Consider the following 27,539-nt stretch of genomic DNA (forward strand, 5'->3'; position numbering starts at 1 on the left):
GGTACGCTGTGTAACTAGTCAGATTTTTAGATATTACTCTTCAGATGGGAAAAGGGTCTTTCCTCTCTTGATACATTTTGTTTTCGGTGTTTTCGCGAATCCCTTAATCATTCCTGTGCAACGTTTGATTTCTTTCTAATTTTACAGCCAATTGGCTCATGGTGTGTTGGATATTATTTGTGATTATATCATAATGTTAAAATGGATATCGCTGAGGATCAGGTGGGTGTTTAATTTTCATGGAAAGTGTGTGACCAGCCGAAATGTCGAGCTATCGGGGTTTTTCCTGGAAGAAGGTTATCTGCTGCATGTCGTCTTTAAGTCTCGGACGAGGGAGAAAAACCCCAGATTGCAACATTTAAATGATTTGAATGGCATGCATCGAATATGGCGACGCTTTCTCAAAATAACAAAAACACCTGGGCTGTATCTCCGAGCGAGGGTCTCTCTCTCTCTCTCTCTCTCTCTAATGCCCCCCCTTGTCTGACACAGCGCCTGGGCGGGGGATGGAGGGCTGTAAACTCCACAGGTGGCGCGACACTCCAGCGCCACAGGGTGGATGAATGACACAGGAAGTGCCTTCGACAGGATATGTCACCATCGTCGGCAGAGACACCCCACCCTATTACTACAATCTCCACCTCGGCCCTGCAGCTCAAAGCTACATCGCATTTCCACTTGTAGTCTCAAAGCAGACCCTACATTTCCCAACAAGGCAATTGTGTCTTATTATGCTGCTGAAGGCTCAAGAGGTTCTCCATAACCTGGAGGAGAAAGAAATCTGCATGATAGATAACCAGCGGCCTTCCAACCACAGACTCATGACCTGAAAGATCCCCTACAAATAAATGCGTCATCGAAAAACGTAGCAATTCTGACCCTGACATCACCGGAATGAAAATACCCTTGACTTTTCCATGTCGATAAGTTTGTCAGTGAACTTTTCCCTCACAAAATAAAACTTTAGCTGCCAACTGTGATCCTGGGGGGGTGGGGGTGGGTCGTTCTCTAAACATCTGCCAGTTCAAATCCTGCAATCTCACGACGTCGACGAAGCATCGCACATCCCTCCCCAACATCCAGAAACATTCAACCCCGAGCGACGAGACCCCGGTAGAAAGGCTGTTGGGGTAATGGGTGGGAAAGAACCGGTTTATCACATGGTATCAGAGAAAGGATATGGCCATTCAGTGATCTTTTTGGCGTATTTCCGAATGATATTATCCTCGCTGAAGATAAAAAGCGACCGGTTGACGGTGAGACAGTTCTGCTTGACGGGAATGGGGTTGTAGATGGCCATGGTCCGGGCTCTTTGGGCCATGGTTTGCTTGTACATCCTCTGGCCCCCCGGGGGGCCCGGCGGCCGGTTGGCCCCTCGGGCCGGGCCTGCGGCGCCGCTGGCCCCGTATCGGCTGGACAGCTCCTCCTCGAAGCGGGCCATGGTGGGGAAAGCGCGGATCGTGCTGGTCGAACCTGAACGGACGGCAAAACCCGGGAGAGAGAAGGCGCATCACACGGTCGTCCCGTGAGCATTCAACGCGCGGCTCCGCGGCCGCCCATGCCGGCGCTCGCTCCCGCGGGAAATTGTTGCTCAAAGTTAGGATTCCCGCACCTCCCGCGGGTTCATCCCGCCGCCGCCGGCTTCCTCCGGCGGGTCCTCGAAGTGGCCGCGGAAGCAGCGGCGCGTCACAGAAGACGCATCTTCCTCCCCCTTCCGCGCCCCGACCTCCCCCCCCAATCCCCCCCCCCAAAAAAAACCCTCCTCAAGGCAGGAGCTGCATCACTTTGCGGACCCGGTCCCCCCCCTCTGCCTCCTCCCAGCCTCGCCCCGCTCGCACTTCCCGTCCCTCGGCCGATCGGCTGAAGCGGAAAAACAAACAAACAAAAATAAAAATTAAAAATCACGGCTGCTCCTCTTCAATGTGCGGCTCCGCTTTTCTCCGGCGCTCCTTATCAGCCGAGACTCCCACGTGACCTCGGAGACGCCAGCCAGTGGCTCCACCTGGACGAGCCCTGTTTCCATAGCAACAGGGAGGATGGCGAGCCACACCGGGATCAAGTTGGAATATTTCGACGCCTCCGTCACTTCCGGTGTTCCTTTCAAAATAAAACCTGCGTGTGTCCCTTCTGAATGATTTTCTTTGCTTTTTTTTTTTTGTTCCCAAACATATTTTCTTCTCGAAACATTACTCCATTTTGTACGACCAAATTAAACCTCTCGGTATATATTTTTTTTTTGCTTTAACCCTTGTGTTGTCTTGCGGGTCAAAAGTGACCCACTACCATTTTTAGCTGTAGAAAAAACACCTTAACCTATTTTTTTCCAACTTGAAATTTAATGACTTTTCTTGAAGAGACTCCATAATTAGAAAAAGTGATATTTCTTTTTTGTTTATGTTTCCATGTGGAAACATGCTGTACACCACTGGGGTACAAAGATTGTCTTATTTGTCATTTTTGACCCATAGGACAAGGGGAGTAAACACAATGTTAATACCGCACAAGGGTTAAATAATGCATGACTTTTGCGTTTATCTTTCCCCAGATATGAAATTCTAATATTTTGCAAAAAACAAAATTTCTTGCACGCTTTGATTGCTTTGTATGTATGCAGGAGAGTTTTCCCACTATCTTATGCCGATCTTTGCTGGCCCCTTGTAGTTTAACACCCGAAAGCCCAGGTGTCTATGTTGGTGTCCTATCCAGGTGCACATGTGATGCACGTACCCGTGCTGTGCTTCACAATGCGGGATTGCAGAATGTTGAGGCACCATGAACAAAACTGTTTGCTTTGTAAATCAGCCCCCGAGGTTTTCCCACACGGTTGAGCATGCTTTAACAATGCATTCATTACCGTGCACGAATCCACAACAAAGTGAGGTCTGTACGGTATATGCAAACTGCAACCCTAGTTAGCAACAAAATACACACACATACGTGTGGGAAATTATAATGGGTCATGTGCTTCTCCGAGCAAATTAGCACTGGCTCCTTGGAGTTGCTCGGACATGGCAACAGCCACACCCAGGAATTAACAGTGTTAGCCCAATGGCTAAACTACGTGACGGTAGCCAGTGCAAAAAGTGGCATAATCTCCCAAATCTTTGCACAAAGTGCTCAACAGCTCCCAACAGATTCACTGAAGCATGTGGCCCAAGCCCTTAGTGGGTGGAGCGACATGCTGAAAGTAGCTGACAAACTGCTTCACTATTCGCATATTTCTATTCCATAAGAGGATCGTAGTTATCACTACAAGGTGAGACCAGTGGGCTAGAAGGTATATCGAAGGTTACCATGGAAGAGGGAAGGGCTTATTGTTCAAGAACATCTGGCAGAATTAACAATGGACTCAAACCCTGAAACCCAGGAAGCTTTTCATCTGAAGTCCCTTTGGACACCTCAACATGGAGTGTAAGAGGATTTCCCACCGGGAAGCTGAAAGTTGCAACAGCAGAGATAAGACGTGCAAGCACACATTTTGGGTGTGTCCAAGCGCTTGTAGGTTCTCTGCACGAAACGGAGTTGAGGTTTTGTATTCTAGAAATGGTTGGAAGAAAAGGGACTGTGGCGGGGAGTTCACGTTGTCCAGTGCGGTGGACAGCTGTGATCGGGTCTTTGTACGTCAAACGGGTCACCCGCTAAATACCATACTGAGGAAGATATATGCATCTACAAGTGGCCCTGCAAGACATTGAAGAGTTTTAAAATGTTGTCCTGAAAAGTGTTGCCAGCACTCCCAAGGGAGAGAAAATTATTTTGATGGGAGATTAGAATGCCAAAGTAAACAAGAGCAACACTTGCAGCAAACACATTGGCCAGTTTGGCTCTGAGGAAGGGAATCACACAGACTTCACACACAAGCGTATGAAGACCGAAAATTGGACATATGTTGTGGATACAGAATAGGAGTCAGGCAAGGTGGGATCCTTTTACCATATCTTTGTACCATCCATGCAGAACAGAGAGTTGTATGAAGGCTAGAGATGGCACTTGCCAAATATAGCATCTAATCCGATGGCCAAAAAGCGAAATTGTCTAATCAGACCAAAGAACCTTCTTCCAAGTGACCTTGGAGTCTTCTGCATGCCTTTTTACAAATTCTCGCTAATATTTCATGTGAGACTTTTTTTTTTTAAACTGCGGCTTGCTCTTATACTGATGAACCAGATACAGCTTTTCTGCACTACAATCACTTGACACAAGTCACTTGCACTCAGGTGATCACCATTTCTCTCATTGGGACACTGCTGGCATCGGCTGTCTGGATCTGTTGAATTAGGTCAGTCACTTAAAATGAGGTTGAATATTTCCTCCCAGCTTATTTAATAGTATATATTTTTAATTATTTTAATTATTGTAGTTTGCAAAAATTTGTTGTTATGTTGACATGAAAGAAGCTCTTTTTTGGCAGTTTCTTGTCAGAATAGCCAAATATTGTTCATGATTTCATCATAAAACCAACAAAAAAGGAAAACATCCAACCGGGATGAATGCTTTTTATAGGCAATGTGTGCGTGGGTTTTAGAAGAAAAGCTTTTCATGGTTTACCTACTTTCCTAGTTTGGTTGGCAATTTTAACCTATTGTTGTCTTTGTAAATATCAAACAAATCACATCAAATAATCTGGAAATAATAACCAAAGCAAAGTTGAAATATATTTAAAGATTGCTATATTTTCTCAGGGGCATACATTTGGTGATCAATTCATATGTTGATTCTGAAATACTGCTGTCCTGGATTGACAAAGAAAAGTAGTGGAACATTGTATCTTTAAACTTGCTGTCTTTCTTTATAATCAATAAATGCAAGCGAATCATGTTCATGGAGGTCTCCAGAAACACAGTATTTGGGTACCAGCAGAACGGCTTTGCAGCTATTTCCAAGATTGCACCATACCCTTTCAGATAAGTTAATTTATTTAGCGTTATTACTGACATGACATCAACCCTACACAGTGGTGACCTTTAAACTGTGTTTTGCGTGGAGATCAGCACGGATCATTTCCTTGATGTCGCCTGGATGATTAACTATACTGCACTGGAGGGGGTGATAGGAATAAAAAAAAAAAAGACTTTTTAGAGACTAAGCAACTTGATTTTGACCTTTGATTTGGGCCAGCAAATTCTGCAGCCAGATCAGAGAGCCATGCAGTCGAGGAATGGAAAAATAAAGGAGGGTGTCCTGCCCTGTGCCTCCCTTAAAACTAAAACAGGACTGCAGGATGGATTTGATGCTTAGAGGTCCCTAAATAGAGATTTCATCCAAAATAATATTACCAATTTTTGGTGTACAAACACCAGCACCAGTCAACCCTCTTAAAGGCCTTTCCTTCACCATGTTTAATGTGCAAAAGTTGTCAGATTTCCTTAAATCCACTTAAATTGGAGTGTGTCTTTCGGGGAGTTAATTATACAATTTGCATGATTTTACCGTACAAAAAAAATATTTATTCGTTATCTCTACCACTTATTCTGCACTCAGGGTCGCAGGGGGGCTTGAGCCTGTTGCAGCTATGGCACCTTTTTAATTTGATAGGAATGAAAATGGTTTGTTTTGCTCGACAGTATATTCTAACGCCTTACTTTAGATTAACCAGTCAAAGTTAAAACATTCTTGCTTGTTGAAAAGTGCAGGACCAACCTAATATTGTGTTATTCTCCATGATTCTGGTTGGACGCAAACGGCGGCGAAGACATCACAATGATGGAAGCTGTATTTTAGAAATGTGTTTAATTGCTGATTAGACACAATGGAGAAAAAAAAAAAAAAAAATCACACAGGCAAAATACGATTTCATTTCATAAAACCAAAACTGTGCTGAACAGTCAGTGAATGTTAAAATCATCTCAAGTGAAAAAAAGGGACAAGATAAATCTACAAACAGGGGGTGGGAGGGGGGGGGGGCTGGTCTCCATGAACCGTGGAGACTTGACACCACAATAATTTAAAACTTCCTGTTCAACATGTGGAGGGTCGACACAGTCAGGGAAAAGGTCCCGATGGCTCAATTGTCAGTGGGGTGAGAAGAGTGCATGTGTTCATGTCTAAGCACCTTTTCATCTACCTGCTGGCAGATGAGTGGCGACACCTGGGTGACCCACACTGGCAGCTCAGGTACTTACTTTTCACCCTCCAGTAGTGGTCGCCGTAGTCAAGCCTGAGGAAGAGGAAATGTCAGGATGAAAATCTTGTGGTGATAATGTATAGAAACTGATTCATCCCAATCAGCGTTTGCAGGTGTCTGTATGTGTGTATTTGTTTCTTAAACACCTCTGGAATCAGGGGCTTCAAAACTATTTTAGAGGATCCAAGATTAAAAATACCTAAAAAAGGTCAATAATTAAAAAAAAAAAAAAATGCTGCCCGTTTTCTTTTTTAATTCTTAACAGACAGTCATGTGCATTTGTGCATTTCACGCTTAATATTTCTATTTTTTTATTTTTGTGTCCATTGCTTGCTTCACTCACTCAATACACTTCACGAATTGGCGGTTTAGTGGAATTTCTGTCTGAAGAACATAAATCCAAATGAATAAATAGGGTAGTGCAATAGATGGTTTCACACTACTTGAAAAAATAGCTAGAAAAAGCCAAGGTGCTCCATTATTGGTCCAAAAATGTGAAAATTAACAGTAATGCAAACAATTTGTTTGTTGTTAAAGTCAGGAAATGTTTCAAAAACCATGAGAATCAACCATTTAAGTTCATTCTTAATATATATATTTTTAGTATATTCACATATCTAATTTCAATTTTAATGTCAGCCAATTAGTGTGAAAAAAGCATATTTCCTAAGAATAGAAACCATTCAAATTGAATCCCAGTGAAAATAATAGTATGTGCGGTCTATTTTACGTGGATGTTTTGCTTGCTATCTATTTATTCGTGGATGTCTTGCTATCTTCTGTCTCTCTATTTATATTCATTTTCCTTTTTTTCCATTATAACTGTTACGCTGCTGTGACAAAGGCATTTCCTCTATGGGGATCAATAAAGTTTATCTTATTTTATCTAATATCCAAAGCCCTTTCTCTAGAAATATGCTGCAATTTCTGATAAAAATCCTTATTATCCTCTAATTTACATTTGATTGTATTGGGACTGTATTGTGATTATGAGAATTGGTGGCTCACCCTAACTGGTCACCGGCCTTGACTGGCCTGCTGGAGAAGAAGGCGATCCGTGGGAAGCGCAAGTCTTGGTGCATGGTGAAGACCCTCACTGCCAGCAGGTTGGGTTCACATAGATGATTGATGAAGCGGCCAATGTTCCCAAAGACTCTGGCGTCGATGCAGTGGTCTTCGCCAACCTGGACGAGACCAGCCGTTTACAGATTGTGTTTGAAAGTGCGACAGGCTACATTTGGATGATGCTACAAATAACCAAGGATAAAACATTGACAAGGCAACCAAGCACATAACGGTACTTATGGTGCTGCAGCTTTTATGCTAACACTAGCTATAAGCGACAAAGTAGGAGCTCCTCGTTCTGCAGTAAGTAGCTCAAACATATTCAGTCACCTTGTTGTCGAGGGTGAAGAGGAAGGAATCGTTCTCGCGCTTGTCGGCCTCAGAGTCGCTGATGATTTCACCGACGTACCTGTGGAAGCATGGAGTGGGGGGGGGGTTCAGTGCACAGCCGCTCTTTAATATTTCATGCCATCAAATAGGAAATACGCCGCTCTCTCTTTGGGAGAGCAGGTCCTCACTCGCAAATGAACGTTCCCTGGGGGATGTCCTGCATGGCCCTCACCCCCCAGCCCATCTTCTGGGTCCGGAAGAGCTGCAGTCGCACGCTGGAAAACACAATGTCTCCCATCATTAATGACTTCCATTGTCCGGCAGGTAGAACCACCAAGGATGCGCTGGATAATCATTTGGACAATGGATGTTGACCAATGCAGTGTAGCGTCTTTCACCATTTTAAAAATTATTTTCTCTTCTGACAAGTACTATAGCTCCTTGACAAAAAGGAATATTGCACATCTTGCAGGCTTTAAAAGAAACAATAATAAGTTAAAAAAAGGAGGACAAACAAAAAGAACTGCAGTAGCCATATTCTTATGTAACAAGCCGCTTCAGCTAGCAAGATTAAACTGGAATTTTAAAGCTTCTGATATAAAATATTTGGTCTGTGTTGTTTTTCGGTTTATTAGGCTTGGAATTCACTCTCAGTCTCCCTTGACTTAAAAAAAAAAATTCAACTTGGCCTTTTTTTTTTTCCCCAATTAAAAACAGAATTGGGGACAACTTGATATATATTGTGGCTTGATAAACACAATAGACGTTCTTTCAGCTGTCGATTGCATTCAGATTATTGCTGTGAAGCATCAGCATGTGAACTGATAAGGGCTACGCAGGGAGGAATGGATCAGCAAGACAGAGGAAGAAGCTCACCGGAGCCCGTTCTGCACCACTCGGTTCCTGCAGGTCCTCCAGCAGGAGCAGGCGTGGTTGCACTCAAACAGCACCGGGGGCTCCTGCTGGCAGAAGTCCAGAGGCAGCCGACCCTCCTGGAAACACCCAGAGAAACACATTGACGCCGGCACGCCTTCATAGGTAAGCCTGCTCTCATGACACAGTCCGTATCTTACCTTCATTAGGAAGATTTAGTTAAATATAGAAAATGAATATAAATCATCATCCATCAATTGTTTGCCAATATATGGGTAGAATGACATAATTTCATGTTCATTTTGGGGTAATTTTTTGATAGAAGTTTTTGTATGTTTTAAAGCCAACTGATTGCCAGTTTGCTCCTTGTGTAAAACAAATGAATTTACAAAGGAAAAAATGTATCCCGATTTTGCAGTTCTGCAGTTCTACAGTTCTTAAATGGTGCAGAGCGTGTCATTTCAGGACGCAAGGGGTATAATTGATAATAACACACTCATATACTAAGATAAACTTCGACAATGGTAAATCAAAGCAAAAAGTGTAAATCAGAATCTTAAACTGTCCCCGAAGGGAAACTGGTTCTACGATGCCGTTGCGTTTGTGTGTTTCTGTGTACTTACATCGTCGTACCAACAGCGCAGGCTGAGCTGGCCACACATACAGGTGCTGGACGAGCAGTCATCTGTACAGCTGCAGTGCTGCCAACACAAGGTTTCGGGCTGTTACACCTCAGGAAATCATTGCATTTAAAAAAAAAAAAAAAAAAAAAAGCAATTACCAGCATACATCATTTGTTTAAGTGAAGCAGCAACAGGGATTCTCAGCTGCTTTGCTTTAAAAGGTGCGGCCTCATAAACCAGAGGTGCCAATCTCTCCTTCCATTTGCGGGTGAACTTCCGATTATTGTAAGTGTGTTACTCTACAACTGATTCATCTTTAGTGGCTATTGCACAGTATTATAACTGGCAAACTATGAAACGGGAAATAATGGAAGACGGATATTTGTATAAACAATTAGTACATAGACATTTATGCATTCAGCAACATGTAGTTTACAGACATTGTGCCTTCTAGAATTGCACGGCACAAATAATATTTTTTCTCTCACCACATGAAATGGGCCGAATTAGTTTTTTTTTTTTTTTGTCTGACATTCTTTGTCCCAGTGCGTCTTATGGAGGGACATGGGAGCTCTCCTGGGATCACTGATAGAGGGAAACTAACTTCTACTTGGAGGTAAGGATTATAGAATGTGTCTTTATCAATACAGCCACAAAACAACCCAACCCAGGGCATTGTATCCTAAGACAAATGACTTTCCACTCTCTTTGTGCTGTTTTCCACAACCCCTTAAGTTACCTGCCCACAGGGAAAAGTTAGTATTTGCTGCTCACGCATTGGCTCCTGGGAACGATATGACCTGAGAGGGAACCACTGACTGGAACTAAGGCTTATAGGGTTTCCATCTAAATGCAGATTATGCTGTTATTCTCTCGCCATTAAAATTCTGGGGGCAACATTTACCTCATATTGCTACGTTGTAGCAAATACCATGCCTAATACTACTTTCAACTCACTGTATTTATTTGTTCCCTTTGATATGAATAGATGCAGTGAACATGGACAAACTGAAACCAGGCTGTCTGATTAGGTGTGTCACAGAGGAAATGCTGATTTGGTCTTTTAGATACAAAAGAAAAACAGAAAAATCGACCCAAACTCAATTAGATGTACTTTTCGCCTTAGGTGGTTTTTCTAAAAAGCGATAGAACCGGCACTTCGGCAAATTGGTTGGAGGGCAGCTGACATTGCGAAACAAAGTCACTGATGGACTTCTGCAGCTCTTGTGTGCCCACGTCTTTGCACTGAGGATGAAGAGCATATTCCTTTAAACTTTTAAATCAGGATTTGATATCTTGAATGTAAATCAGCTGTATGATAATTATTTCCAGGGTAATGGGGAACCCTTCTCGTCCCTATATTACAATTTGACATCATCTAAAATTGCATCAGGCATCTGATGATGGAGAGCTGCATGAGGCAGAGTACTGGGGCGAGGCGTCCCACCTGCAGGTGGGTGATGTCCTTGTCAATGTTGAGAGGGGACGTGACGCAGCTGTCAGGGATGTATTTGAAGTTCTCGGGACACAGCTCGCTGTCCACGCCATTCACACAGGTTATAGGGATCGCCTCATAGCCCCGGGAAATGTCCCTGGACAAGGACAAACCGGATGGTACGGAGAATAATCCCACAGAGATTCGTATTTTATCTTAGAAAGTCAAACAGACACCTCTGCAGGCTCTGTCCAAGATCTATTCATCTGTTTTATAAGTAATAAGTAATGCATTACTATGAAATTTTATTATGAACATTGTGAGGCTTATGAATTGAGGAGCACATAACTGGAAACTCATATTTATTTTAAGTATTTTAGAAATAAAAATTCCTTGTCATTTTCTTGTTACTGCTAATAGCCTGCCTCACATTATTTTCAAATGTGAATTTCAGTAAGTTTGTGGGGAGTGTGTTGCAGCAGGCTGGTGCAAGTTTGTCAAATCAAATATCAGTAACATATCCTGTCCAGAATGCATGCATAGCAATCACACATTATCTTGTATGAAGCATGTGAGACTGAAATCCAAATCATTTGTTTTATCAATGAGTTCCAAAGATGCAAAGTAGAGTGGAGACAGGAGCCATATCCAGTTTCAATAATAAATCAATAAATGAAATGTTAAAACTTAAATACACACATAGCAGAGAGTATGTACCTGCTGAGCATTCGCTCTCCTTGGCAGTCACGGTCTCTTCGGGCATCTGTCAGCTTCTTGCTAGCGTTGAGGGCAGCCCACACCTTGGAGCCATACAGGCAGCAGTCCTGAGGCGTCTGCCCCTCCCGGTTCTTCTTGTTGACGTCAGCTCCGCGAGACAGAAACAACCTGCAGATTGATTTGGATGTTGACAAGTGTTTCAAATGTCCAGTATGTTCTGATGTCAAAATATGGCCGGTACGGAAGCTGTCAAGGTGAAATCCAGACCTTGTGCAACCAGGTTCATCAAGCTTAGGCCCACAAAAAATGTGCACAATTACAGTGTTCGCGTTTCCAGAAGAGTGTCTGAACCTTTTCAACCACAACAAAAATGTCAGAACAGTGATATCAGTGTCTTTATACTTGTCAGGCCTATCCACTCGGTGATGTTATGCCATTTTTCAGATTTTAGGGCTTCCGGTCAAAGAAGAGTTGGAAGAAGTTCTAGATGAAGAGTTTTGATACTCCTATGTTTGCCTAATTTAGACATTGTGTGTGTGTGTCTCGTCTAAACCTGACTAGTTATATTATCTTCACCTAACAATTGTTTTTGCACACATCAAAAAAAAAGACAACCTGCAAAGTAAAAAAAATAGGAATAACAAAGTATTCAAGAAGTCAAAACAAGTGTAGAAGTACATAATTGTAGCTTGAAAGACACTCAGCGGTCCCAATTTTTAAAACAGAATATTGATAGGCTTTCTGTCCAACAAAGACATCCAAGCATTGCAGCCAAACTGCAGCTGAAGCGGTAGAAGGAGAAAACAAGTTGGACTGGCAAGCCATTTTTCTGGTGAAAGAAATAATGATTTGAAAATAGGATGGAAAGCAAAAGTACCTGTGCGACCAAGAGAAAGGCCAATACTCACGTAACGCATTCTAGGTGGTTCTCTCTGGCAGCTATGTGTAGCGGGGAGTCTCCGTGAACGTTCAAAGCATCCAAATCACAGCAGGCGTCCAGCAGAGCCTGAGCAACATCAGCACAGCCCGACAGCGCTGCCCAGTGCAGGCAGACATTCTGTTCCTGGGCACACAGCAGGTCAAGAGGTCAGCTGGCAGATGACTGTAAACAACAGCTTAGCTGCCTTGTTTATATTCCTCAACATAAATTTGAATTTGTGTTTGGAAGGACGGTAGCGCAGGCTACCAGGTACTGAAAATAAAGGGTCCAGAAATCCCACACATCCACTGGAACAACAAGTAGTTACAGGATGCAAATGATTTTATGGTTGCTGGAATTCCTTTGGAGTTTTTCCCAGATATTTCTTGCTGATATTGGGAAATAAGTCTTGGGATTTTTCTGCTTTGTTTTATCAAATTTTCTGTTTATTCCCAATTTTGTGATGCTATTTCATGTAAGACATTTTCTAAATGTGCTATGGTTTCATATTATGATGTTGGTGTTCCTTCTGGGCTTTTAGTTGTTGTCATTCAAATTTTTTTTTGTGTGTTTTGTTGACTACATACTTAACTCTCAACAATATATGATCAAAAATATATTGATGTGTTCCATCACTTGACAAGTTTCACAGTAAAAATATCAAATCTGTTATCAGAGTTGAGACAATATTATATTTGTATTGCCCAGGACTACAGATGGAAATTAGCTATGAACTACAATCTGGTATAAACATCTCTGCCTCTGTGCTTAATGTAATTGTACACTGTCCTCATGAACTTCTAAACAAACAAAAAAACAACAGTTCGCATGCAAGGGTTGAATAATGTATCAGGTAGATCTACCTTGTCTCTGATGTTGACGTCAGCTCCCTTGGCCAGCAGCAGGTTGAACACCTCCCTGTGCTTGTACTCAATGGCCCAAGTTATCGGGGTCCATCCCCCATCATCCTGCGCACACGAGATTTACTACTAACGCACAGCTGAGCCCGGACATGTCGGTATTTCAGCAGAGGACAATTGGCTGACTGCTGCGGCAGACCGATGGCTGCTGGCAGCTGGGAGTGAATCAAGCTAGGTGTTTTTACCTGACAGTTGATGTACTTGGATGCCTTGGAGAGCAGATGATGAACGACATCATAATGTCCTGGCTTGGCTGCCAGATGCAAACAGGTGAAGCCTAAAATATCCTGCAATGAAAACTCCCGTCAAACAAATGCAGAGCTGAAACACCCAAAAGGGTCATTCATTTGGTGTCTATTATTTTATCTTTGTGTGCAAAAGAGATAGGAAGTGGGGAAATGGGGCAAAATGAAGTCTCAAAATGTTCATCAAATATTATGTGATGTAATAATACAAAAACAAAGTGTGCAAAAATTCCCACCACTGACACTTGTGAATGAGATGTCAATCTATGATTAGGGTCAGAGATTTCCCATTATGAAGTTGTATACTCTCTTTTGCTCTGTAGTGAAATCATTATGCATAGTTTCTTGTTGTATAGTATGTTATAAGTACACAATTTTGTGCTGCTTCTCTAACACAGTTGAATTCTTCAATAGAAATAGCTGAAGGAAAACACTAAACTAAATGAGTATGAAAGTCCAACATCAGACATTTAGGGGTTGAGTCCTTTAAGACTGCAATTTCTGATGTCAAATTTCAAGAGAGGAGTAAAAATAAGATATGATCATTTGGAGTTTTGGGTTAAAATGTCAACACATGGATTTTTTCCTCAATTTAACAGTCTTTGTCATTCGGACTATTCCAGCAAATCAGATTGTGCAATTGATTAAACCACATGACAAGGTTTGTTGTGTTCTCTATCAACTCCACATGGATATATAATTTCTAGCAACAATGTATAGAAATGCTTGCCTTTTAATTAACAATAATGATCATAGCTACATAACTTATAAACAAGAAATAAGATCAAAGTAGTTTTTCAATTCATTTTAAACTATTGCAGGACAAGACAGTAAAAAGTTACTTCATAGTTGATGTTGATACCAAATGGGATTTAAACCTCAGCTTTGAGCCCTCTTGTACATGTTTCAATGCTCCAGACAATAAAGGGCAGAATCCCAAGCTAGCAAGAATGATAAAGGGAGGCGGAGATCAGCAAAAAGGATAAATGAACACAAAGAAATCTGTTTATTCAAGACATACAGAGAGACCAGCCAGCTGGATGGTATCAGCTCCACACATCACCAGAGAATTTATGGAGGGAGAATGTATTGAGAACAGCAGAGCGAGAAGTGAGAAATGTGGCCAAAGTCTAAACTCAGCAGAGTAAACTAGTCGATCAGAGCCGAAAATGTTAGATTATGTAAAGGGGAGTTCAAGAAGCTCTGAAGAGACAAGCTACAAGACTTAATATTGAGAGAACGCACAGAGTTCGCCCACACCCGCTGTAGCTGAGACAGCACAGAGCAAAACTCCAGGCTTCCCAAACAGACAGCGGAGAGAAAACAGGATAAAATGGCATTGCAATCACATTCAAGGGTACACCAGGAAGATGAAGATCGGATTTTCTCCAGGTGGATCTTCTATAATTACCATTAACATCATCCCAATTACAGCTGCTCCATTTTGAGAAGATGTCGAATACATAATACACTTACTGACAGTGCAAGTGCAATTTGACTTATGATATATAAGCGCAAATCATCAGTCTCATAAGTCTCATGCTTGAGGATGGGGTTAATTTGGGGGTGCAATTCTGAAGCAATGGCACACTCTCACTGACTCGCTCATAATTAAAATATGAAAATGTAGCTCCTCTGTGACCAGAACCAAAGCTCAGACCAGAGGAGTTTGTGGAAATAAGGAGCGTAAAAGTTCAAAGTTGGGAAAGTATACTGTGAAGCAGACCAGGCTGCAGCTATTAAAAGACCACCGCTGCGCATAGTCTGCATCACAAAAGCATGTGCCAAGCATTTACAAGAGATGCACATCAAACACAGCCACGGGGTATGTACCTAAAACTATCTATTCCAAATACAGGGCCTCAATTTGCTGATTTAAAGCAGAAGAATAAATCAGTCTTTATTGCATCATTGTACCTTGTGGTTGATCACGGCTCCGGCCCTTAGCAGGTATTTTACTGTGTCCAGACGGTTGTTTTCACAGGCAGCCATCAACGGGGTCCTCTGCTCCTCATCCATCATATCCAGGTTAGCTCCAGCCTACACAAACGCACACAAGACCTGACTACGGCATCCCGACATGAGACCAGGCCAAATTAAAAAGCATATGAATAAAGAGTAAAGTGTGTAGTTTTGTTTGTTTCTTTTACGTTCCACAATAGAGGTTTTTAAACTTCATATTTGTAGTCAGATGACAAAAACAAAAAAGAATCTGGACACTTCAGATATTTTCAGACAGACTCAGTCGTGTCAGAAAATGAAAATTCTGCTGACAAGACATTTAACTATGAGCCCTTGTTTGATGCTTCAGCCATAATTCAAACAACTTTCAACTTAATGTTGTTAAGAGCAAAACATACCAAACCAGTATGATAGCCTTGCATGACATCGTATATTTTCATACTCTGTTATTGTGGGTAATAGAGTACTCTTTCTACAGTATGAGAGAATGCCCATCCCATGATCACAGATCATTATTTTCTCTGTCCAAAGTGACCACTTCAAAAAGTTATTCAATAAATATTATTATTCCCTTTTTAAGGGAGTTTGGAAAGTGTGTCCTCACCTGAACCAGCATGTGGCAAATCTCCTGGTGACCTTCAGCAGCTGCTGCATGCAGAGGGGTGCGTTTGTTTTGGCCCTCCATCAAAAAGTTGGGATCCTTTCCATCAACTGCAATGTGCAAAGTTTGATCTATTGTCGTAAAAGCATACATGTAAATGAAAAAAATACATTTGATTCCTCGCAGGTAAAAAGCCCAGTTACCAAGGAGATGAATGACCTTCTGCAGCTCCCCCTGTTTTGCAGAGATGTACAGCTGCCTGGTAGGGTACTTCACCTTCTGGGGTTTCAGGCTAAAACAATAAAGCACTGGATCAATTATTAACGCTAAAGTAAAAACCTAACCGAGACACTTTTAGCAAACCGATGTTGAAATATTTCATAGCCGATGTTACTTCTCATCATCCAGAGCCATCAGGATACCCTCCAGTGACTCTTTAGGCAGTCTGTCGGGTGCACACAGAGCTTCGCCCTTTAACCTGGAGGTAATGATCTGGGTTTTATGATATTACACTTCTTTAGCAGTAATTATGAAATATCAATAATTCTGATGTGAACGTTTACCTGCTCTGACCCTGCTCTCTGCTTTTATGTGGCTCGGTGGTCTTCTTAGCGCGGAGTATCTGTGGAACGGCAGGCGTGGCAGGCAGTGATGGCAGGGCAGCTACAGGAGGGACCAGTGGGAGTGAAGGCCCAGGAGTCGATCGAGGGACAGAAGCCGCTGGTTCAGACTTCAGCACTGTGACTTCCTTCGCCCCACTGGCATCCTCGCCACAATGGGGGCAAAACCTGCTCTCCTTCAAGATGGAGGCACAATCTCGGTGGAAGCGGTGGGAGATGCTGCCATAAGGTCGGCACTCCATAAAGGTGCCCTGATAATGGAGAGATGTTAAAGGGGTTAAAATGGGGAAGGAGGGGGAAATATGTTTGTGTGTGATCATCAGGATACGAAGCATGGTGACCCCTCACCGCCCTGCAGAAGAGCCCACAACCAGGGCAGCACTGGTGCTTCACCATGCCGGCCCGGTGGTCCTCACACAGAACCAGCAGGTGAACCGTGTTTGAGGGCCGCATCATTTCCTGTTTCATCACACGTCTCTGGCAGCGATTGAGCTGTGGAGAGAAGACCAGCTTATGATGCTTGACTTAATATCGGATTTCAATCTACTGTATCCTTGTGACTTTTTTGAATTAGCCAAAAATAATTCATCCCAAATTGTACAGTAGAAGTTCTAAAAGTACTGGACCCCAAAGCACAGATGCTGTTTGCATTGCAACTGAGCTGTAGCATTCTAGCATATTCATCAACTGTCACGATTGGTGGTGGAAGTGCAGCCCTCATCCCCTCTACTCTCGGATTAATTATCTCAGCTTTGCTCAATAAAACACAAAAACCTATCCACTTATGTTTTCTCATCAAATTCTACTGATTTCTTTCAGTGGAAAACAAAAAAACTACTGTACTATCACTGAAAAAGACACTATATCACATTCCATGATCAGTGACTGACCTAGATTTTGTGTAAATGCTACAGGACTTGTGTCACAAACACAGTGGTGTTTGTCAGCCATTTGAACAAAAGATAAATTAAATCAAATTACAGTAGCTCTTGGAATGCTGAGATTTTATTCCGCTACATTTAACACAAATGTTTCATTTTATTTCATTCTGCCCAACCAGACCTGGAAATGTCATCTTCGTTGCACATCTTATACATATTCCATAATTGTTTTCAAAGAGTCATTTTAACATATAAACATGTGTTACTTTATGAAAACTGATGGCATATGACCTAAGATTTTTATGTATGATACTTCATAAATTCCTTGCAGGAAATTATTTCTCTGCAGTTGACAGCATTTAGAGGCTCGATATCTTGCTCCACAACACTTCAACAGGCTTGGAGGAGCGCAGGAATTGAACCTGGAATGTTTGGTTGTTACGACGACCACTTTAACCCCCAGAGCCCCTTCACCATAGTAAGTCATAGACACATTTCTGATTTCTTCCTCCTTCTAGTCATGACTGTGCTATTTTACAGAGAAGCGGGACTTGATATGGATATAATCAGTGGGCCAAGAACCTAAAAACACTAGAGGAGATAAGAACGCCCAGGAAAAATGGTTACCATTCCGTCGATGCTCTCCATGGCCATACAGGTCTGATCCGGGGCAGCCAGACTGTCTCCATCGTGAGGGGTTTCCATCCGACAGCAGCACAAAGGCAACTCCTCAGCCAGGTCTGTTTCTGTCACGTCTGTCAGTGCCGGGAAACCTGCACAGATGCACACATCCTGTTATTTCCATCTGAGTACAGATAGATGGAGATGCCTGATTTGCTTGAGATGCTGCAATCACCTGAGTGGGGGGAGAGCAGCTCCTCCTGAGCTTTCAGGTCGAGACAGTCCAAAGCCAGCTCTGTGTATTCAACATGGCTACTTTCTCCGCAGTCTTTCTCCATCAGGGTTTCAATTGTAACAGCTGATGATTCAGCCTTCACAGACTCCGCTCGCAGCTCCAATTTGTCATCTGTGGGAGCAGGGCTCTGCAGTACGCAGGGCCTTAGATCGTCCTTCTGATTGATGGCCACAAAATTTATGTGCACATGTCACTTGACAGTTGCAGCATAAGCAGCAGAAAGATAATAACAACTAACAATAGCTGTTAATATTACACTGTCACATAAGACAGGTTGCGCCATCCCCACGCATCCTGCAACCTACATAATACACTGTTTAAATGTATTTCAAAACATATGCACTTCTAATGCTTTGCAATTGCAAAGGAAATAATACAGTGCAGTCATCTGGACATAGGACCAGAAGAAGCATAGCAAAGCTGCAAACACAGTTTTCCCAAAATGGAGTCAAAATTCCATTTGGTCTTGTGGTAATTATCTTTAAAAATTACAGCTTATTTTTGCTAATGTTTACACCATTTTTTCCATGTTTTAACTTGCTAATTAATTCAGTGAGAAATGACCTACAACCTGACATGATTGTGATTAGACATTTGTAAAAAAAAAAAACAAGGTGACTGGCACAAAGAAAAAAAAAAACGCTTGCAACAAGAGACACACAAACGCACACACACACACATATATATATATTTACTACTAACTCCCATATTATCATTATGCAGCATATTGTACTTAGTACGTACACATACATGCATGTTTTCCCTGTATGACAAATGTAACTTCTAACAATTTAATGATATTTTGGTGTTCTACCCTATCTAATTCAGCAGAAAAGGAGATCACAAGCCACATATTAAATTTCAGACCTGGGGAGTAAACTAATACATGAACTTGCCTTCTCCTGCTGCTTAAGTGACTTGGCCCTCTTCTTGGGAACCAGGTTGTACAGTCCCATCTTCCTTTTTTTCTTCTTCACAGCTGGGAGAGGTAATTGGAAAATATAAGCATGATGAATATCTAATCTGATGATCAGCTATCGCAATAACTGGTCAGCATCTCATAAGAAACCCGGTGCAGCACAACAAATCACCTGCAAGTGGAACAGAGGCTAGTTCTGGAGCAGAACATCCATCTGATGCATGTGTGACCACCTGTCACCATAAAAGACATAAAAATATGTCTTCTGTGAAGACTTGGGACTGTGGCCCAACTAAAGAACAGACTTAATGCCAGCAATGATGTCCTGAGGTAATGCACTATGCTTGGGTGTGTTTATAAGATCATCGTTGTTAGGTTGAATCCAACACAGGTGGTGTTTTTGTGATCAATGCACAGGGGATGTTTATTTAATTCGGGTCATTTATCTGTATGTCTCCTCAAGAAGTGATAACAATAAAGAATAAATGTTGTTAACTGATATGCTTTTATAAGAAAATACAAATAAAAACAAAAGAAATATGTGACTTCAACATCTATATTAACCAGAATTTCCATCAAAAAATACAGTCACAAGATAACAACATCAACATTATCCCAAAAAAATGGGAACGTAAAAATGAATGGATACTATTCAATGATGGTGTGATTCAAAACTGTTTACGTTAGCCTGCCAGTGTTACAACGATTTGGTATAAGAACAACTAACCAGCCTGAGGCTTGGTTGAGGTGGAAACGGCTCCTGTGTCGTTATCTCTGCCTCTCTGGCCCTGGCGGGGCTCAGCAGGAGGGGGTGGTTCTACCTTGGGAGAGTCCATTGGGCTTGATTTAACTGCCTTTCTGCCAGCAAGCTTGGGAGGGACAGCAGCAAAACATGCTTTAATTATTTATCAAAGGACAAAGATGGCAGGAAAACATATCACTATAAAATATTATAAATGTCAGAACAAGATGGAAACAAATGGTCTGTTATGGTGCCCCTTAATAAGGGAGAAGCCAAAAAAAAAAAAAAAAAAAAGAGTATTGTGGTCATTATTTAACAAAATGTTACAAGTGGTCTATGTACGAAATTATTCCTTGTCAAAAGTAATTCAGAACATTTATGTGTGTACTTTCTAGTGTTCTAACATATGGATCACATTGGCACCAAGACTCAAACGCTCCCTCCCTCCCTCCCGGCTTCTCTTTGTCTCACATTTTACAGATTTATACAATAAAATGTATAAAAATAAAAACCTAAAAGATTAACATTCCTTACACTTATATGTGCTATTGATTTGCATGAGATCAAACAACAGCTCTTGGAAACACATGATCATTTTAGTTATCCAAAACCTATGGTTGAAACCAATGGGGTGTCATCATTTGGGTGTAATGTGGTTTTAAGAAGAGTACAGTGTGAAGTTACTGTGTAACAGACAAAAGTAGTAGGAGTAATACTAGTCTTTGCGGTGGACATAGATACTGATACACAACAATATGTAAGGTTTAATCGTGTAACTTCTTTCAATGTGGAAAAAGATCATAGCAGCTCATATGTTCGCCGGCAACTTTGCCAGTTAATAGATATTCCAGTATCATGACTCACCACTGACAAGAAGTTATTATCTCATGATGAGTTTCCAGTTCATCTAATAAATAAATGGCTGGCCAGGAAGATCATTAGAATAGCCAAGCATGTTTATAGGAAAGACCTATGGAAAATGTAATTATCTGTGGAGTATAATAGTGGATTTTGTGTATTGATGATTCAAACACACCAAACTGATTTGGTAGATCACAATTTTCAACAACACATATTCTTTTTCTCTTTTCGCCATGGCAAGAATTAAGTCTGGCATAGGGTTGTTATTCCAAAGGACCGCACAAAGATACGGATGGCATTAAATTCCATTTTCTGCCCTTTCACAAATTCTATGCTTTGTTAAAGAGAACAAATTGGGTACCACGTCACTTTTAGGAATCATTCATGTGAACTCTGTTTCAAAGACGACACCTGGATTTCCCTCAGAAAATATATATCTTTTGACCCGCCAGCAGCCCTGCACCAAACTGATGGCAGTGTGAGCTCAAGGAACCACATTTGGAGTTGGTAACCAATTTGATCACAGATTGACTGGTGACCTACATTCAGTCAGTGGTATTTCCAAACGTGACTCTTGTGGATAATAATAAAACATCTATTCAACACATTTAAAAATATCAATAAATATGGCAGACTGAAAGCAGCCACTGGGGGGGCTACGAATCTCTTACAGGATCAGTCAAGGCCTGGATTAACAACAACCGCCATTGATACAAATAACATTCACGGTACCAGTGGAAATTTGGCTACTGTGGGTTGAAGGAGAGGGGAAAGGTGTGCTTAAAAGCAGAGAGAAAAGGAAAGGCAAGAGTCTTGGACTGGACATAAGGACTTGAAATTTTGGACGATGACAGGAAAAGCTAGAGATTGTTTACATGATGCAGTCAGATGGTCAATATACTGTGTGCCTATGAGACCAGGTGGAAAGGTAGCAAGGCTAAAAGCTTAAGTGCCGCTTTAAAGTTTTACTATCATGGTATTGATAGGCAAAGAAAAGGAGGGAGCATGACCTTGAAGGAGTTTGTTAAAAATGTTCTGAAGGGGAAAGGGTGTTAGATAGACTTATGAGTCTAAAGCTAGAAAATCTGAGGTGTGATGCTCAGTGTTGTTAGTGGCTATGCCCTATAGGTGGTAACTTGCAGGGGTAGGAGCGTGCAGGTAGACTACATCTTGTACAGACCATGTAATCTGAGGGAGATCGGTGACTTCAAAGTAGTGGTAGGTGAGAATATAACCAGACAGCATAGGATGGTAGTTTTTGACTGGTGACAAGAAAGACGAAAAGGACAGGCAGAGCAGTGGTGGAAGCTGAAAAGGGAAGAGAGTTGTATGGTTTTCGGGGAGGAGATGAGATAGGCTCTGCTTGGTCAGGGAGATCTTCTATATGACTGGGCAGCTACGGCTAATGTCATCAGGGAGACAGGTAGGAGAGTACTTGGTGCGTCGTCTGTAAAGTAGATAAGGAGACTTGTTATAATGAGGAAGCACAGAGAAAAAGGTTAGCAAAGAAGAAGGGTGACACTGAAAGGACTAAAGAGAACAGAGAGGAGTACAGGGAGATGCATTGCAAGGTAAAGATAGCCCTGGGAAAGGCCAACAAAGGGCATATGATGACTTGCATGCTAGGTTGGATAGTAAGGAGGTAGAGAATGATGAGAAGATGGAAAAAGTAAGTCTAAGAGCTGGTGAATGGGGAAAATGAAAGCGAAAGATGGCAGAGGTTGACACAGCAGTATAGATTAGTAAAGGTGAAATGAGAAGGACATTGTAGAGGACGAAGAGTGTAAAAGCTGTTGGTCCTGATGATATACCTGTGGAGGAATGGAAATGCCAAGGTCAGGTGAAAGTAGAGTTCCTGGCTATAATATCCAACAGGGTCTTCGAGACTGAGCTGATACCTGAGGAATGGAGAAGTGTGATGGCGCCCATTTTTAAGAATAAGGGAGATGTGCAGAATTGCGTTAACTATGGCGGAATAAAGTGGATGAGCCATACAATGAAGCTATGGGAAAGAGTAGTGAAAACTAGACTGAGAGCAGAAGTCAGCAGTTGTGAGCAGCCGCCTGGTTCCATGTCTAGAAATAGTGCAGATGCAGTATTTGCTTTAAGAAAGCTGGCACAGAAGTACAGAGAAGGTCAGAGAGAGCTGCAGTGTGCCTTTGTTGCTCAAGAAAAAGCACATGACAGGGTGCTGAGGAATGAACTATGGTATTGTATGAGGAAGCCTGGAGTGGCAAAGAAGCATGTTAGACTGGTGCAGGACATGTATGGGAGCTCTCAGACAGCGGTGAAGTGTTGTGTAGGTGTGACTGAAGTTCAAAGTGGAGGTGGGACTACATCAAGGATGTATATGAGCCCCTTTTTATTTGCAGTGGTGATGGACAGGCTGACAGATGGGGTTGGAAAGGAATCTCCATGGAGCGTGATGTTAGCAGACTAGATTGTGATCTGTAGTTACGGCAGGGAACAGGTGGAGGAATATTTAGAGAGGTGTGGCTATGCCCGTGAAAGGCAAAGAATGAAGGTTATCTGCAGCAAGACAGAATATAGATGTCTGTCAATGATAGGAACCCAAGTGGAATGGTGAGGCTACATGGAGAGGAAATAAAGAGGGTGGATGATTTTAAGTACTAAGGGTAAACCGTCCAGAACAATGGAGAGTGTGGAAAAGAGGTGAAGAAACGGGTTCAAACAAGTTGGAATGGGTGGAGAAAATTGTCAGAGGTAATATGTGGTGAGTATCAGTCAAAATTAAAGGAAAAGTGTAAAAGACAGTGGTGACACAAGCAATGCTGTATGGTTTAGAGACATTGGCACTGACGAAAAGACAGAGCTGGAAGTAGCAGAGATGAAGATAGTGAGGCTCTCTTTGGGAGTGATGAGGAATCACTCCCAATGAGCAATGAGTCGATCAGAGGGACAGACAGCACAGGTTTGGTGTTTTGGAGATAAGGATGGAGAAGCCAGACTGAGATTGTTCGGTCATGTGCAGAGAAGGGATAGTGACTATATTGCTAGAAAGATGCTGGGGCTGGAACTGCCAGCTATGAGGTCTAGAAGAAGAATAAAAGAGAAGATTTATGGATATAGTGAAAGAGGACATGAGGGTAGTTGGTGTGAGAGAAGACACAGAGAATAGGGTTAGATGGAGGAGGCTGAAAGAAAAAGAAGAAAGTTTTGAAATGTTTCTTTTTTGTAAGTTGATTTTATCTTCTAAAAATAACCAGCAAAACTCTGCAAAGGTTTTTTGTATTTGATTGGTCACCCTAGACATTATGATGTACATGTGCTGTGAACAACATTAAGTGTACTTCTATCAGAACAATGCAACATCTATCCATCCAACTGGCGCCTCCACGCATGAATCCTACCTCGCTGACAAGAGCCGTGCATCGGCAACAGCAACCCCTTACTATTTAGCTCTCAAAAAATGCTCCCCACGTCATCCGATACAACCTCGCAACAATAGATAATTTCATTTCTCCTCATATCTATATCTTAGCATCAACTCAAGCCTTCCACACTGAGTTGGGTGATATGAATTAAAGTTGATATCCGGATTCTTTTAATGCTAAATGGTGAATGAGTGAAGGCTTATCAAATATTTTTCAATGTTTATATTTGTTTTTTCTTTATTTGTTCATTGCTGCTGAAATCAAACAATGCGTCAACAGTGTTTTTCTCCCCAAGGGACAAGCTCCCAAAGTGAGTAAATGAAAAAGGCACAGGATAGAGGTAAAAGATAACTGACTGACAAAATAACTGAGTGATGTGAGTTTTAATCAGCAAAACAGAAGAGCTGCTCTTTAGCACAGAGGATGTAGCTCTGTGCTAAAGAACAGTTGGTCTATTTTGCTGGTTTATGATAATTGGAAATGGAATTTAGCTGCAATTCCTACAAAACATTAAGGTATGCAAGTGTATATGATTGCATGCAAGTGTTTACCTTTGCACTTGGTGTGACAGATTTTTCTGCCGATGCTGCTTGAGAAAAGTTTGAGCCAGAGGTCTTGTCCTCTGAAATGACTGCTGGAACAACAACTGGTGCTGTTGCCACTGCCACAGCACCTGTAGCTGTAGTGGCAACGGTGGCCGTGGCAGCAGTGACCGTGGCGACTCGCTCCCTCAGAAGTGGAGCCGCCAGTTGTCCTGACGTTAGAAACAGGCCAGGGGACTGCAAGCCTTTCCCGGCAGCAACCCCTGACCTCTTGCTCCGCACCACGCCAGGACCATTGACAATTGGTGAACTGTGGAAGGGAGTGGGCTTGATTTTGGATCTTTGTCCACTCTGACCCTTTTCCCCCACGGGTGTCCATAAAGGACTGGCTGTCCCCTGGCCTGGCCCTCCCACTTCGCTGCCTCCTTCTTGAGAATCCATTACTTGACTGGACTTCAGTGCGTACCCTATCACACTGTGATGCCTCTGGCAAGACCTGGAGTTAAAAGGAAAGCTGGAAAAAAATGGGGGGATATCAAGATATTTGGAAATGTTTTCATATATATACTTTATATTAAGCCTACAGTTTACTTGATGCTACTTCATTCCCCGGGTGATTTGTCTTACAGCTGCTTCCTAAAAGCTTACTTATTCTGTTTAATAACTTCTCAGAAATTTCAGATAACTTGTTGATTTTTTTAATTGTCATTTTCAAAAAAATTCTTTCTGAAATTAAAGTGAGGTTTAGGGCAACTGTTTGTGCAACACCTCAGAACCTTATTCAAATATTATTTCTGTTTTGTTTTTTTCTTTTTTGCAAATGACTGGCTCCTGACCATGCTAATGTTAAGGATTTTTTTTTTTCTGATTTTTACTTCATTAATTTGCAAAACTTTTTTTGTCTCCGCACTTGGTGATTTCTATTGATTTCTTGCTTTTTCCAAATGCAAGTTCTTAAATCAGCGACCAGTGCAAGTGAAGATCAAACCTCACCGCCAACAGCTTGTCAAAGGATATTTTCTGTAGAGAAACTTAGGCCGATATTAGCATTCCTCGCCAGGTATTGTAGAGAAAATTGAACATTAATGAGCCGGTTGCTCATTTACATATCATTAAGGGGAAGTTTGGTGTCGGAATCAGTTAGTTGAAGTATCTCGACTAGAAGCAGAATCACAAATGCAAAACCCGAGAAACTAACCCGACGTTTGGTTCGGACGACACAGCATTCCGGTAGCCAGACAATAGCGAAGGGAAACCGAACTAAAGTTATCCCCGAACGGAAGAGACGGAACAGCGGACCCCCGCTCGTAGGCACCGACTACCGGGAGGAGGGGAGGGGGTGGGGGGGTAAACAGGTCCGTCACACACGCGGACTTTTTTTTTAAAAAGTCGTCGAGGGGTTTAAGAAGAAAAAAAATATAGAAAAAGTTTTGCGGTACTTTCATCCTACCAGGTCCGCGGTGGTCGCTGTAGCAGTAGAGGATCGAGAGGAGGGGACGAATCGGTGTATTTTGGATGGGACAGGAAGACGGCCGTTTCCACTTCCGCTCCCGCCCTCTGCCTCCGTGACGTCACTACCCGCAGCCCCCTCCCCTTCTTCCTCTGCTCAAAGTTTGTTTCTGATCGTCTCGTATTTATGTGCCGTCAAATGAGGATGTGATCATATATCTCAGCTGTAAATGTATCGATTTCTGTATTCTGGTTCTACGCATGATTTGGAATCAGAATCAGATATATTTTTTTTAATCGTGGAGGAAAACTGAGTGTTTTCAGTTTCTTCAAACATCACTGAAATAGAAATGAATAGGATAAAACAACAAATGAAGATAAAGATAGAATCTGACTAGTGTCAAAAAATATCAGTATGTATTAGTATTAGTAACAGTATTGAGATGAGTGTAGTGTGCGATTCAACAGTTTGACTTCCACAGGCAAGAATAATAAGATCCACACTGTTAAAATAAATCTCTTGCTGAACGAACACCTGTGCTTGGTCAGCACTTCACACATCTATACATCTGTTGTACAATAATATGATTTAAAATTAGGATTAGATTTAAGTTATTGTATGTTTGTTTTATTTGAAAAAAATATTTTATGTATGAATGCAAAACTCTTGAAAATCTGCTGCAATAGTAAAAACACAATGCATTCTAAATAAAATTGTCACTGCATTTAGGGTACCGGACATTTCTAGTCAGATACCGTTTACCGTGTGGAGGTCTGAGGAACTCCGACCTTGGAGATCATTTCAAAACCGATTTCCATATTACAAAATGGAGCAATAAGCATAATCAGCGGGGCCTGATTCTCAACAAACACCAAACAAATTCTTCATAAACCTAAAACTAAGCAATTCAGCTGAGATTTAAACTGCTCAAATAATATTTGAAGTAGATAATAATACGCTTCCAGATGGTGTCCAGAGGATGTTTCATTGTATATATGAACTATATAACGAACTTCTAAAGTTTCAACAAATAAAGGAGTCAATCTATGGTGTACTTTAGAAATGGAATGGAAAATATGTGACACATTTAATAGTTTCAAAAACTTATTTCAAAATAATATTAAAAAATATAAAACTGAATTATGAAAACCAGTGTACATGTAAATTGCCTTTTGTAAGCATAATACAAACATGCACAAAAACACTTTTTTTTCTCAATTTCTAAACAGGTTGACGAAAATCGTTACTGTAAGAAGGGTCAGTTCTTTTTTTTCTGCACTTTAAACGCAGCACAGTCAGTGCTGCACTCATCTGGACATGTAGTTACTGCCCATTTAGACTGCACTCATCCTTACACCTATACTTTTTGAGTTGCACGCCAAGCTGTACTAAAATATCT

The 27,539-nt window shown here is 41.7% G+C and overlaps 2 protein-coding genes across 2 annotated transcripts in view; both read right to left on the reverse strand.

Moving 5' to 3' along the window:
- Window positions 1-1,441, reverse strand: part of cacna1ba (calcium channel, voltage-dependent, N type, alpha 1B subunit, a) — a 135,273-nt gene extending 133,832 nt beyond the window's left edge. The window contains exon 1 of the mRNA XM_086169216.1: window positions 1,182-1,441. Coding sequence (XP_086025342.1) covers window positions 1,182-1,441 — 260 coding nt within the window. The remainder of the gene's footprint in view (window positions 1-1,181) is intronic.
- A 4,270-nt stretch (window positions 1,442-5,711) lies between these two features.
- ehmt1a (euchromatic histone-lysine N-methyltransferase 1a) lies at window positions 5,712-26,199 on the reverse strand. The gene is made up of 23 exons (XM_086169831.1): window positions 26,141-26,199; window positions 24,700-25,204; window positions 19,878-20,019; window positions 19,128-19,210; window positions 18,172-18,388; window positions 17,943-18,088; window positions 16,783-16,926; window positions 16,378-16,685; window positions 16,209-16,292; window positions 16,018-16,106; window positions 15,818-15,924; window positions 15,169-15,291; window positions 13,192-13,293; window positions 12,950-13,054; window positions 12,076-12,230; window positions 11,168-11,335; window positions 10,463-10,607; window positions 9,016-9,093; window positions 8,396-8,511; window positions 7,708-7,794; window positions 7,520-7,598; window positions 7,133-7,308; window positions 5,712-6,157 (listed from the first exon to the last, which is right to left on the reverse strand). The coding sequence occupies exons 2-23, from the start codon at window positions 25,129-25,131 to the stop codon at window positions 6,061-6,063; spliced, it is 3,183 nt and encodes a 1,060-aa protein (XP_086025957.1). The 5' UTR covers window positions 25,132-25,204; window positions 26,141-26,199; the 3' UTR covers window positions 5,712-6,060.
- Window positions 26,200-27,539: the final 1,340 nt, after the last annotated feature.

Source organism: Fistularia commersonii, chromosome 22 (genome assembly GCF_037954325.1).
Source record: "Fistularia commersonii isolate RoL2024-O1a breed Wild chromosome 22, RoL_Fcom_v1.0, whole genome shotgun sequence".
Classification (NCBI taxonomy): Eukaryota; Metazoa; Chordata; class Actinopteri; order Syngnathiformes; family Fistulariidae; genus Fistularia; species Fistularia commersonii.

Bases quoted from the DNA above. Each gene is read 5' to 3' on its own strand.
- ehmt1a (XM_086169831.1), bottom strand. From the start codon at position 25,131: ATGGATTCTCAAGAAGGAGGCAGCGAAGTGGGAGGGCCAGGCCAGGGG. The intron at 16,107-16,208 runs GTAACATCGGCT...TTATTGTTTTAG, and splicing joins ATGGCTCTGGATGATGAGAA to CCTGAAACCCCAGAAGGTGA. The intron at 7,309-7,519 runs GTGACTGAATAT...GGTCTCGTCCAG, and splicing joins TCTTCACCCTCGACAACAAG to GTTGGCGAAGACCACTGCAT.